Below are 12,846 nucleotides of genomic sequence, written 5' to 3'. Positions count from 1 at the left end.
GTCTAACATTAGACTAGGATTAAACTCTGAATAGAAATTTCAAAAAGTCGAAGTCGAAATTTGGAGTTCTAACTTGAAGTTTTGACATTTCTTAAGTCAAAATTTAGAAATTTGAAAACCCCTAACGTTGAAGTCAAAATTTTGTGCTTTTCAAATTTTAGAAAGTGTCAAAGATTTGAGTTTTCCGTTTAAAGTCGAAATTTCAACTTCAACGATTGTTTTCCCATAATACATCAGAGCCTTCCATACAAAATACTGACAGTTTATTGATACAAGTATGTACAGACAATCGTAAAAGTAAGTTATATCGATTTAGTCTCATAAAATCTTTTAACCCGCTTGAGAAACGAACCAGGAAAAATATCCATACCTCTTTAAGGATGAAGAGACAAACACAAGAACAACATGAGACAACTAAGACATTCAGACACATGGACTTATCCAAGACGGAACCGAGAAGACACATGGACTTATCCAAGAGGGAACCGAGAAGAACAAGGTTTGATAATGTAGATTTTCATTGGAGTGGAACCTCTTAGGTGTAGTGGAACTCTCAGTCCGGAATGTCTGGATCCGACAACTAGTCATTACGCCTCATTACGGTCATTAGAGTTCAGTAATAAATTTGCATTTAGGAAATTTTATGTGTAAAGAAGCATTAAATGTGTTAAGCATGTCCCAATTGTCAACACTAATCACTCAAAATCTTCACACTAGTATTGATTAACAGGAATTTTAATTTTTAGTAAAATTGGCGGAAAAATTCAATTTGATAAAATCAAATTTATCTACATCTTTGGCAGTATTTTATTTTAAGCTGATAATTTATACAATCGCAAACAATCTGTGTTCGTATAATGTAATGGCGCAGTAATTGTCGCCGTCTTCGTCTGTGGACACTTCGTTTCCGTGCGATAACTTCAGTTGACCAATTATGAAATTTTGACATGATTTTAATAACCACTAAAGGAAGGTCTCTATTTGATTTGGAGTTTGTGTCCCCTACCGTGTCAGAGGCCGAAAAGGCTAAAAATATTTGTTTTTTGATTTATCAAACCCATGTGGAATGTTTATTTTTCTTCCGATTTTGATTACTAGTATTCCCTTTTCCTTATCTCTAATATATCGGCAGATTTGATGCGTTTGAGACCGCTTTCGAGCTTTTCTCATCACTTGGCGTCTGTCATCGTAGTCCGTCGTTAACTTTTCTTTAAAATCTTCTCCTCTGAAACCACTATTATAATTTGATACAACTTGGTGACAATCATCCTTGACATATCTACTCCCAAAATTGTATCCGTTATGGTCCCTCGTCAAAACACATGGCTACTAAAATAGAACATTGATGATTAATGTAAATTGATACAATGTTCAGTATTTCAAAATCTATTAATGATGCAAATTTCAGAAATATCTGTTGACACTTCTTGGGGTTATGGCCCTTGAAAGTGTTAATTTTTGACGTTTTTATTATTTTTTCGCCTATTATTTAGAAAATGAAAAAAGTTTGATTATTAATGTAAATTGGAAAAATGTTCAGTATATCAATATTTATTATTGGTGCATATTTCGGAGAAATCTGTTGATCCTTCTTGGAGTTATGGTCCTTGAAAGTATTATTTTTTGACGTTGTTTAGCTCATATGGCCGAAGGTCATGTGAGCTATTGCCATCACTTGGCGCCCGTCGTCATCGTCGTTAACAATTTTTCAAAACTCTTCTCCTCTGAAACTACTGGACCAATTGAAACCAAACTTGGTATGAATGTTCCTTTGGGTTGAATAACATGGTCGCCGTTACTAAAAATAGAACATATGGGCCAGACAGGTGGGTTTAAGTGTTCAGCATGATGAGATCTATAAGTGGTCAAAATTTGGTGGAAATCTGTTGACCCACGTTGGAGTTATTGCCTTTTTTTGGTGTTTTTTGCTGTTTTAAATGTTATTATTATTTTTTTTAAATCTTCTCCTCAGAAACTACTTTACAGAATTCAATGAAACTTGGCATTTTTGTTTTAAAGGGCATCCTTAACAAAATGACCATTTGAATTTTCGATCTGTTGTAAAGCATGGCTGCTGTTACTAAAAATTAAACATTGGGGTCAGACAGCAGATTTTTGCATATATCTCCAAAACGGTTAGGTTTAACCAAAATCTGACATGGGATAAAATTATTCATCATGAAGAGATCTATCTGTGGTCAAATTTTGGTGAAAATTTGTTGACCCATGTTAGAGTTTTTGCCTTTTTTTTTGTTTATGATGTTATTACTTTAAAAAAAATCTCCTCCTCAGAAACTGCTCTACAGAATTCAATGAAAGTTGACAGTTTTGTTTTATAGGGTATCCTTAACGAAATGACAGATTTTTTATCCCTGAAAAAACATGGCTGTCGTTTCTAAAAATAGAACAATGGGGTCAGACAGTAGATTTTTGCATACATCTCCAAATCTGTTAGGTTTAACCAATAGCTTTCGATGGCTGAAATGATCCTTATTATAAGGCTTACAAATGTGTCCAATGAATCAAATGGAGTCAAAATTGTCAGACAACTCCTTGTTAGAGTTATTGCCCCTAAAAGGCAAAAATTTAACTAGGTGAGCGATCCAGACTCCTGGGAGCCTCTTGTTTATCACTTTTTGCCTATTATTTATAAAACAAAAGCAGATTGAGGATTACTGTAATTTGATAAAATGTTCAGTATTTGAATATCTATTGTTGGTGCCAATTTCAGAAAAATCTGTTGACACATCTTGAAATTGTGTCAGTGTGACCATTTTCCCTGTTTTTGCCTGTTAACAAAACAATAGAAAATGGATAATCGATGATAAGTCCTACCATATACTTCTTGAGTCAAAATTAATGGACAACTTCTTGTTAAATTTATTTCCTTTGAAAGGCAAATTGAACCAGGTGAGCAATTCAAGCTCCTAGGAGCCTCTTGATTTTTTTACTGGATTCCTTATGAAAATCCCTGCCTGCATTTTTCAATCAGATTTCAGATATCACTTATGATTTTTGGGTTATAAGTGATCAAAGGGACTGCATCCCAAAAAATCGATATTCTTATTTTTTTTGGTCCGATTATGAACATTTGTATTTGAATTTTCCCGACTTTTTTTACAATAGATTCCTTATGAATTCCCTGCCCGCATTTTTCAATCAGATTTCAGATACCACTTATGATTTTCGGGTTATAAGTGATAAAAAAAAGGTGATATTCCGGGGGATGAAATTATGTGTAAAGTTTGATATGAGTGTTGAACTATCTACAGTAGCAAGGATTGGCATTCAGATTATACACTGTAGATACAAAAAAATTGATATACTATTTGAGATGCGAATTCAAATTTAATTTTACATCGTGTAGATCTTTGTAATGTTCGTGCTACAATTTTTGCAATTGTCAAAATCTGAAACAAACTGGACTAATTTGTCGACACGGTAAACGATGATATCTGGTAGAAGTGATAATCCATTGTCTGTTAAAGTATAGGATAAACGATTTTCGCACGCGTTGGGTGCTTACAGATAAAAACAGTATACAGGTACATTGTGAAGATTCATAAGTTCTACGTAGTTATCTTTATCAAGGACGGAATTCTTTAAGTTATTGTCCTTCCGCACTTTTTGGCCAGTTACTTAAAAACAAACCTAGATTTGTACAAACCTTAAAGTGCAGTTGTTGGAATTCAATCAAAATTTTACCATTTTTTCAATCGATTTTTTTTCTTTCAAAAAAAAATGAGCTCAAAGTTGAACGACTAAGGCTTCTGTGTATGCTTTTATAATGCCGCCCTTTTCCATACGCCAACGAGCTTTGAATATTGTTCTATAAAGCTGGGAAAACCAACTCTACCAAATATGTTTTCTATGTCACATATCTTCATTGCGTAGTTAGTATTATTTTTTGTCACGAGTACAGAACACTAAGAATTTAACTTGGCTGTGTTTTGAATGTAAAGAATTTCGAGATTTACGTAACGTTTTAATTTTCATGGTTGTTTATATAAGTTTAATAAGGTGAACTACTCTCTGAATTGTGGGGGTGTTACTCTGTAAAATATTAAAATGTGTCACAAAAACACGATTAACCTGGTGTTTTTAATACAAACATAGATAAATACAACATTCTAATCAAACAAAATTTGTCAAAATAGTCTAACAACGTCACTTTCGCTTTGTAATGATTGACATATGAGTCCTGAGGCGTCGTGTTCCGTTGGGGGATCTCAGAAGACAATAGATTCATTAACAGCAAGGTGTACAGGTGATTGATGACAAAATAAGTTAACTAATTTGTTCTTTGCCATTCTGGACATCTAACTATCATGATGCAGGATCTTAGAAATCTTTTCGTTTTATTTTCATTTTTATTGTGTTTTGTTCCCTCTTTACAACAAGGATGGACCGGTAATAATGCAATGCAGCCATCATGGCAGTCGCAGCCGGGTGCTGCTCAGACACAATCGGTTCAAGCACAACCTGTCCAACAACCACCACGACAGACATGGAACCAACAGGGACAACAGCAGCCAGCTTCAACACAGACTCAACCCACCCAAGCAAGTAAATCATCTGGGTCAGGAGTAGGAGTAAGAATGCTCAGCTTACGAGCCGGAGACGGTAAGGCCACGGACATATTTTTCCAGTTTATTATTTTATTGCTTTTGTTGTTTTATTGTTTGTTTGTTTGTTTTTTGTTTTTTTTGGGTTTTTTTTACCGTCTACACATTAAGGTTTTGTTGAAATGATTCAAAATTTGATTGGCGTTTGTCAAGGCTGTCCAGTATTTTTCCGGTTTAAAAAAAACTTGAGTTTCTTTTGTAAAAAGTGAGCCGGAAGAGCTGATAAAATACCCCAAAATATACTATTTAGAATTATATGTTCGTTATGCTATATTTCATGGTTACAACAATAATCTTTTTATTCAGATTCATAACAATCATTTTCCTTTGTTTCTGATTTGTTTTTAAGATTAACACACAAAAAATTGCTTCTGACGAATAAAATTACTACAGTAAATATGATCACTGATAATTTCAAACAAAATGAAAACTGACGAAATAGTTTCTTTTTAGGCAAAACATTTCCTGGTATGGGGCAGAATGTCACAGTTCATTATACGGGTAAGCGAGTATCATCGTATATTATTTTACTATTTTATGGAGACACAAAGTCGAGGCGGACACTGGTGACTGTAGTGTCCACCAACACAAATTATGTGACAATGTATATTTAATGAACTGAATTTTGACAGTCATTTGTTTGGTATTGGTCAAGACAATGAAAATGATTATCAGTATAATTTATTGTACTTGTTTACATTTATGATAGTCTTTTCATCATAATGGATGACATCTTCATGTCTTTTATATGACTTCGTGTAAATAACTGCACGTATGATGATATATCCCTTTTGTAAAACTGCAGTGAAGGCGAAGCCACGAAGTACTGTAAAATACAAGATGTAAGAATATGGTTCGTCGGTTGCATAAAATCTCCCTCTTTCAAGATAGAATGCCTATTAAATTAATCATAATGAATGATGAGGTTGACCTTTAAAAAAAAATCAAAACGGTGTCAAATAATGGAACTTTGCTCATTAGTTAAAATAATGTCAATTTTACTTTATAAAATTCGTTTTAATGGACGTAAATCGTTACATGGGTTATATGTCTTAATTACAAGTCATCATTTATAATGTATCATTTTGTTCGTGTTGAAGTCTGAACGCTACACTGGCTTTTGGCATTTACAGCAAATCAGTTTAACTCTTGAAATAAACACTATAATCAATACTAAACAAAGACAGAAAGAGGAAACGAAATTCATGATAATATCAATAAAACAGTTGATTAAAATAAATTATTAGTGTGTGCCAATTGTCGCACAGTATATGGAGACTCAAATCGTTTATCGTGTATTTATTATAAGTTTTCTGTACGTGATACAGGCTGTGTCTTCTGCATCCATGCTTTATTAGTATCACCTGTCAACTAGTGTAACCCCCGAACAAGCTCTCTGCTATGCGGATATCAGTATTGTTTTGGATATGGTATATACAAAATACTATATGAGATTCTATACTTATTGTATATACCTTTAATACAATTTTTCAATGTTTTATACTGATATGTAATAGATTTTCTCGCCAACTTGAACAATGTAAAACAAAATGCATTATTTTGCATCAAATGAAATGAGAATCACTTTCGGTATCAGCATTTTACTGTACAGTCCCTGTCATTGTAGTCCACCAATATCACACAAACAGAATATAAACATTTCTTGAAGGAGTGTGTTTTAACTGCTATTTCTTGCAATTTTGACAAAAAAATAGAAAATGATCATAAACAAATCCAATAGTTTATTTATGTCTATATGTAGATTGAAAAATTATCATCAAGTAGATTTGCAATGTAGGTTATTCATTTTAATAAATAACCTATTGTAAATCTATTTGATGGTGGTTTTTCAGTTTTGCCAAATGCAAGAAATTCACGATTTTTAGTATCCTCTGTCATAAACATACAACACTACATGTTCGCTGCTATCGAAGTATTTCTCGCTTGACAGTGTGGTGAAGTTGGCAAATATGGGTAAATTTGACCAGATATAATGATACCCAGAAATAGCAATTAACCACTCTGTGCTTGATGCCCATATCGTGCACTAGTCTATAGTTCAATATTGGTAAGCGCTTGCTAAGTTGCTGAGAGTTCAATTGCCCCCGATCAACCTACAGTAAATATCAACATAATGAAGATATTAACAAAGATGTAACCAATATGGTATAAACTCCCCGTATGAAATTGAACAATTTTCAATGTAATTTTTTTCTAGATATTAAAACATTGGAGAATAATTGGAAGTAATAGTTTAATATAAAATCAGACAAATAAGTTATTTAGTATTGTATTATAAACACAAATGAACATATATAGGCATAATGTCTAATTTTCACATATTTCAGGATGGAAAATTATGGCCCCGGTTTAGAGCCCTCAGATCTGCTACTGGTCTGTGATCCCTTTGAAACATATGATAAAACTAATATTGATCCTAGTATAAAACCTTGTAAGCCTCAGGGGCTTCCTCCCACTATCAAATAAGCAGCCCAAACAGTATGTAAACATGATATAGTTTCTAGCTGTTTGACACGGTAGCCTATCAGAAATAAAAGTACATTTATCATTTTCTACACCCGATCGAAGGTTTAGTGAATCACTGATTGCTGATTTTTTTTCATCACAGGTAAACTGTACCCTACAGGGCAAGTGTTTGATTCCTCCGTGGAAAGAGGGGAACCATTTAAATTTACTCTTGGAATTGGACAAGTTATAAGAGGTAAGATAGTCGTGAAAAGTTAAGTTATTTTTATGTACATAAGGAGTGTGTGTACTCCATTTCTCTTTTCTTATTCAATATAATTATAGTAATGTAGAGAAACACATTTGACAGATGTTAGTCGACAGTTTTTTTTACGAAAGATGATATGCGAGGCTCCGCCGAGCTATTTCCCCCGTTCCAAGCCGAATACACATATCTTCAATAATTTTCGACAATGTACCTATATTGTTTTTGTCCTGTTATATTAATAGTTTTGTGCGTTTGTACATTTTAAAATAAAATTTTAAAATGCATATCCCCTGAGGAGCCCCGATCGTTAAACCCGAAGAAAAAAATTAATACGCATGGCGTATGACTCAGTAAACATTGAAATTCAATCCGCACCATATAATCCGTCAAAGCTGTTTGAAGAAAATAAGCAATGTATCAAAATTTATTTCATTCCAAGAGACAAATAAGTAAAATAAGTAATAACAATAAATACAATTATACAAATATTTTGAATGTTGTAATGTCGATTTTAAGAATATTAAAGTTTTGAATTTCATGAGGAAAGTGGAAGCTGACTTGTTTCTGTTTGGTATATGGCAGTAGAGTTCAGGGGTGAAATTTGTGCACTAGTTTCTTTGGGAATTGAAATATTTGTTTGAGATTTTTGAAGAAGAGGAGCAGTTGTATGGGCAGATCTATAATGTAGTATTCCTCTGATTCATTATCTTGGGGTTTAGGCAGTAATAAATCCAAGACCATAACAGGTTCCTGGTCATTTGTCTCTTCAAGAGTTTTATCATATTGTAATGCTTCAATTTCTTTAAGTGGGGACCAGTTTATGTTAAATTGTGACGGACACTCTGGCTCCGAATCCGACATGACTGAAATGACAGGGGAAGTCGTCTGCAAACTGATAATGAATCAAATCTGAACGAGATTTGGGATTGGCCATATATATATGACGGTGAAAAAAATACAAACAAAATCATTATTTGGTTTACATAAAATATTTTATTTCATTCAGGTGAAAACGAAACAAAACAGCAAAAAAAAAAGGAGATTAACCGGATACACAATCGCAATTTGATAATATCGTATCTATGGTGGCGGCTATGATTAATTTACGCATACCAGAAAAAAGTAGTTCCGCCGATCACGTGAGTGGGAGGAGCCAGAAAGTCGATAACCTGCTAATGTAAAGATACAGCAAAAAAAATAACCGTATACCTTTATTCGTTTAACAAATAACCTCATTGCAGGATAAAATTAAATTTGTTATCCCGAAGTATTAAGATTAAAAAAAAAACCATAACAACCTTACCTAAATTGAAATGTATAAAATATTAATGTAATTACATGGACTCACTGTTTGTATGCGTTCTCTGTTTTATATTTAGGATGGGACATTGCAGTTGCGCATGTAAGTAAATACATGTAAAAATACATGAAAGTTCTGATACTTTTAAGCATTAATTGCATGAACGTTTCCGACCAGGGTCGTATGCGTTTTTCACAGGGCGTTTTGGCGTGCATATTACGACACTTTGGCATTGTTTTTAACCAATATTTAAGCTTAATGTATGGACTCATCCCTACGTACTCGTACAACGTGACGTTGGAATTCTACTCCTCAATACCCCAACGTTAGGATGGCACCAAGTCAAAAATAGCTTGCCAGACAACCACTAGCACTGCTGGAGTAATCCCGTATGCTATATAAGCTTGAGACAGTTAAGAAATTTAGAATAATGTATGTAGCATCCCCGCCAAATATATTAATCACAATTGCCAATTCCTTAATCAAGCAACGATAGAGGTTTGCTTGTAAGCTATTTTCTACTTTACGCAATTCCAACTTCTTATATAGTAGGCTTGTTTACTTTACACTACGTTTGCCACAAAAAAACTTATCCCTTTCAATGTTACGGAACTAAAATGATATCAACCATATCGGTATGTTTGATTTCAAACGTTTGGAAGTTGTACGAGTGTTTACATGATAGTTTTAGAAAACTTTTCAAAGATCTAAGGAGCAGTAACTCTGTCGACGGTAGAACACCAGAATACGAATCTGGTAAAGGAGCCTTTAAAGCTCATCATCCAAATGGGTCCGAATGTATGTCGGTCGTATGTACAGTCGCAGGGACAACTTTAGATTCTGCTGTATACACATATTTGAAACATATTTAGCTGGTACTCCTACAACGTAAGAGGTTGGAATTCCGTTCTGTTTTACACCCAATGTTTATTATCAGAGGTAGACGTAGAAAATAATAGCAGTGTAAGACCTATACTGCTACCACACTCTCCAAAGAAGAGATTGTGGAAAACCATAAATCTGTGCTATCCTCTTTTGGTCTCTCTACCAAGGACGATGATTGTGATTTACCGTCTATGTACTGGATTCCTAAACTCCACAAGAATCCATACAAACAAAGTTTCATAGCTGGATCTGCAAAATGTACCACCAAACCACAATTCAATGTGGATCCTTAAAAATTCGAAAGATCTTTTGGAGGCAATTAGTTCAAGACTATTATCTGAATATAATAGCATTAAAACCTATGACTTTCCAACACTGTATACTTCTATTCCCCATACTCAGTTAAAATGTCGACTTAAAAACATTATACATCGTTGTTTTTCCAAAAAAGATGGTACACCTAGATACAAATATATAGTTCTTGGTAGAGATTCCTCATACTTTGTAAGAAATAATTCCAAATTATGTTCCAAATATACAGAGGAAGATGTTTACAAAATGCTGGAATTTTTAATCGACAACATATTTGTCCAGTGTGGTGGACGTGTTTTTCAACAAACTGTCGGCATTCCAATGGAAACAAATTGTGCTCCTTTACTTGCTGACCTATTTCTACATTCTTATGAGGCTGACTTTATAGCTGATCTGATCCGAAAGAAAGAAAAGAATATCGTTTAGCTAGATCCTTTAATCTCAGTTTCCGCAGTAAGATGACGTATTATCTTTAAACAATCCTAATTTCAGGGATTTGATACATCACGTCTACCCCAAAGAACTTGAGATAAAGGATACTACAGACACTGAAGTCAGCCTCATATCTTGACCTACACTTAGAAATCGATGCTAAAGGAAAACTATTGACCAAACTTTACGACAAAGCCAGCACTCCACAGTGTAGTTTAGTTTCGAAAAATGATATAAATGGAAACCGGTGGTTGCTATAGTGATTAAAAATGAAGAATCTTTTGTTGATAAAACATTTTCTGAAAAAAGGGGACTTTTAAAAGTATTTTGCAATGTTTTATATATTTTCAATGTTGAAGGGGCTTTTTTTCAATGACAATTTGACTTCATTGTGAAAGTGAAAGTAAGTCAATTTTTTACCATGCTAAATTTAAGAAGTGGATTACAAAGTGAAATAGCTCAAAATCTAACCGGCGATGTCCATATGAGGAAGGGGTTTTCGAATGAAAAAGTTTGAACAGTTTCAGGGGATGAAATAAAAATTTCAGACATTTTGCGGGAAATTTGATATATTTAAACCTGATTTTATGAACTTTTTTGCAAGATTACAAGACCAAAATTAGGCAGTTCTACAATACTGTGGAGTGCTGGCAAACGTGGTGACTTTTCATTCAGAATTGTCAACTTTCCTTTCATCTGTGGCCACATCCCTTCAGCACCTGCATATGGAGTGTTCATATCACAACTCATACGTTATGCCAGAGCTTGCCAAAACTACGCAAACTTTTTGTATCGCGCTAGAACTGTAACAAATAGGTTTCTGGAACAGGGTTATGTTGCTACAAGATTGAAGTCATCACTACAGAAGTTCTATGGTCGTCATCATGAACTCGTGGATCGTTATGGTGTATCCATCTGCACTATGAAAACTGATTTATTCAACGAGTCACAGTTTCCCTTTCCTCGTTTGTCTACCCCGGACGTGACTTTTTATTAGCAACTCAGCGGGTGTTTCTAGAAAAGCAGAGGACGCTTTCCTTAGCGGTGCACCTGGTCCATGCTCCCAGTTTTTAGTGGAGTCCGAGTTGCTCATTTACTTTTGTTACTTCGTATGTATGATTTTAGTTACTTTATGTTCTTTGTTGTGTATGTCTGTTTTCCAAGTCTGGTCTTTGTCCCTGGATTACATTCTTTTGATTACTGCTATAACCTTGGTTCCCTTGATTACTCCTCCATACCCCATAGGATGGCACCAAGTCAGAAAATAGCTTGCCAGACAACCTCTAGCACTGCTGGAGTACTGCAAAATGGTGCTGTTTCATATGAGAAGCACAGAAACAGTGCCAGAATTTTAGGCTGACATTCTTTTTAAGTGTTGTAACACCGTCCATTTTTTACATTAAATATTAAATATCAAGTCGCCGCAAAAAGAACACTATTCTATTATGCAGATAAAAAAAAATGTCATGCATGCGAAGCAGTAATGCAGAATAATTCGTTTTATATTAAAAACAAACTACAGCAAAACTAAAGAGGATAAAACAAACTACTGTATTTATAGTATTTATCAAATAATGTGAAAATAAATACTTTAGATTATTAACATTCTGTCATTGTCGATACTTACCCTAATACAGAACTCTTATGTTTTAGTTAACACTTGGACAAAAAGCTAAATTCATCGTTGGACCAGAATATGCTTATGGACAGGAGGGAATACCAGGATATCCTTTTATAACATACTAATAAATGATATTTATTTTAATTTACTACAAATGGTATACTAGTACATAAACACTATCAAATATACATCTAGTCGGGATGCATATTTGATAGTGGGAGCAACCCCCTGACAACTTACCCTCGGAGACTCAAATGGGAGCCACCTTGATTTTTGTAAAATTTTATTTCAGGTATTTAAAGTAGTAATGTTAAATGAAAATAATAGTTTGGTATTTATGAAGGAAAATATACCTCCTTTGATCATTTCATGCATTTTTTTTTCAGGGGGGGGGGCATAAATTGACCAACAAGTCTGGAATACCCTTTCAAAAATCTCTTAATCGCCGTGATATAGGTATTCACATCATTCATTATAAAACTGTTTAAGTTGGAACAATCAATTCAGTTTTTGTCAAACTTACTTGTAGGCAAAAATCAACGATGATATTCCTTAACTGTTTCCCACAACTATCCCACCAAATGCTATACTGATATTTGAGGTAGAACTGATTTCCATCCAGTGATGGGAGAAGACATCACTGAGTGTATATATTTTGTATCCCTGTTGATAGAGAGTAATGTATTGAAGCTACAAAAGAATGTTTTTGTTAAATAAATGATTTATGTTAGTAACTTGTTTCAGTGTTATCATCTTTTTTTCTTTCTTTTTTTGGGGTGGGGGGTCGAAATTTTAGCATAAATAGGATGTACAAAAAGATATGCTAAATCTAAAATGTGACCGTATTCAGCTATTAAAATTATGATATAGGCCAAATAGTGTAAAAATATGACAAAGGCCGACAGCCATTTATGATAAAGAAGCTTAACCATGGGCG

At 34.0% G+C, this 12,846-nt stretch overlaps 1 protein-coding gene across 1 annotated transcript; it reads left to right on the top strand.

The window, feature by feature from the left end:
• Positions 1-28: 28 nt before the first annotated feature.
• On the top strand, positions 29-12,643 carry LOC148627002 (peptidyl-prolyl cis-trans isomerase Fkbp12-like). The gene is made up of 7 exons (XM_088565344.1): positions 29-499; positions 4,402-4,623; positions 5,079-5,126; positions 7,255-7,347; positions 8,739-8,761; positions 11,942-12,013; positions 12,478-12,643. Exons 1-7 carry the CDS (start codon positions 406-408, stop codon positions 12,532-12,534), a joined length of 609 nt encoding a protein of 202 aa, XP_088421470.1. The 5' UTR covers positions 29-405; the 3' UTR covers positions 12,535-12,643.
• The last annotated feature ends 203 nt before the right edge of the window (positions 12,644-12,846 follow it).

This window comes from Perna viridis, chromosome 1 (genome assembly GCF_037379345.1).
Source record: "Perna viridis isolate PV_CMFRI_1.1 ecotype Kerala chromosome 1, ASM3737934v1, whole genome shotgun sequence".
Lineage (NCBI taxonomy): Eukaryota > Metazoa > Mollusca > Bivalvia > Mytilida > Mytilidae > Perna > Perna viridis.
This window is presented reverse-complemented; position numbering and strand designations above follow the sequence as displayed.

Coding starts and splice junctions, on each gene's coding strand:
- LOC148627002 (XM_088565344.1), top strand. CDS start 406: ATGAGACAACTAAGACATTCAGACACATGGACTTATCCAAGACGGAAC. Junction 5,127..7,254: donor TGTCACAGTTCATTATACGG/GTAAGCGAGTAT, acceptor TTTTCATCACAG/GTAAACTGTACCCTACAGGG. Junction 12,014..12,477: donor GACAGGAGGGAATACCAGGA/TATCCTTTTATA, acceptor CTGTTTCCCACA/ACTATCCCACCAAATGCTAT.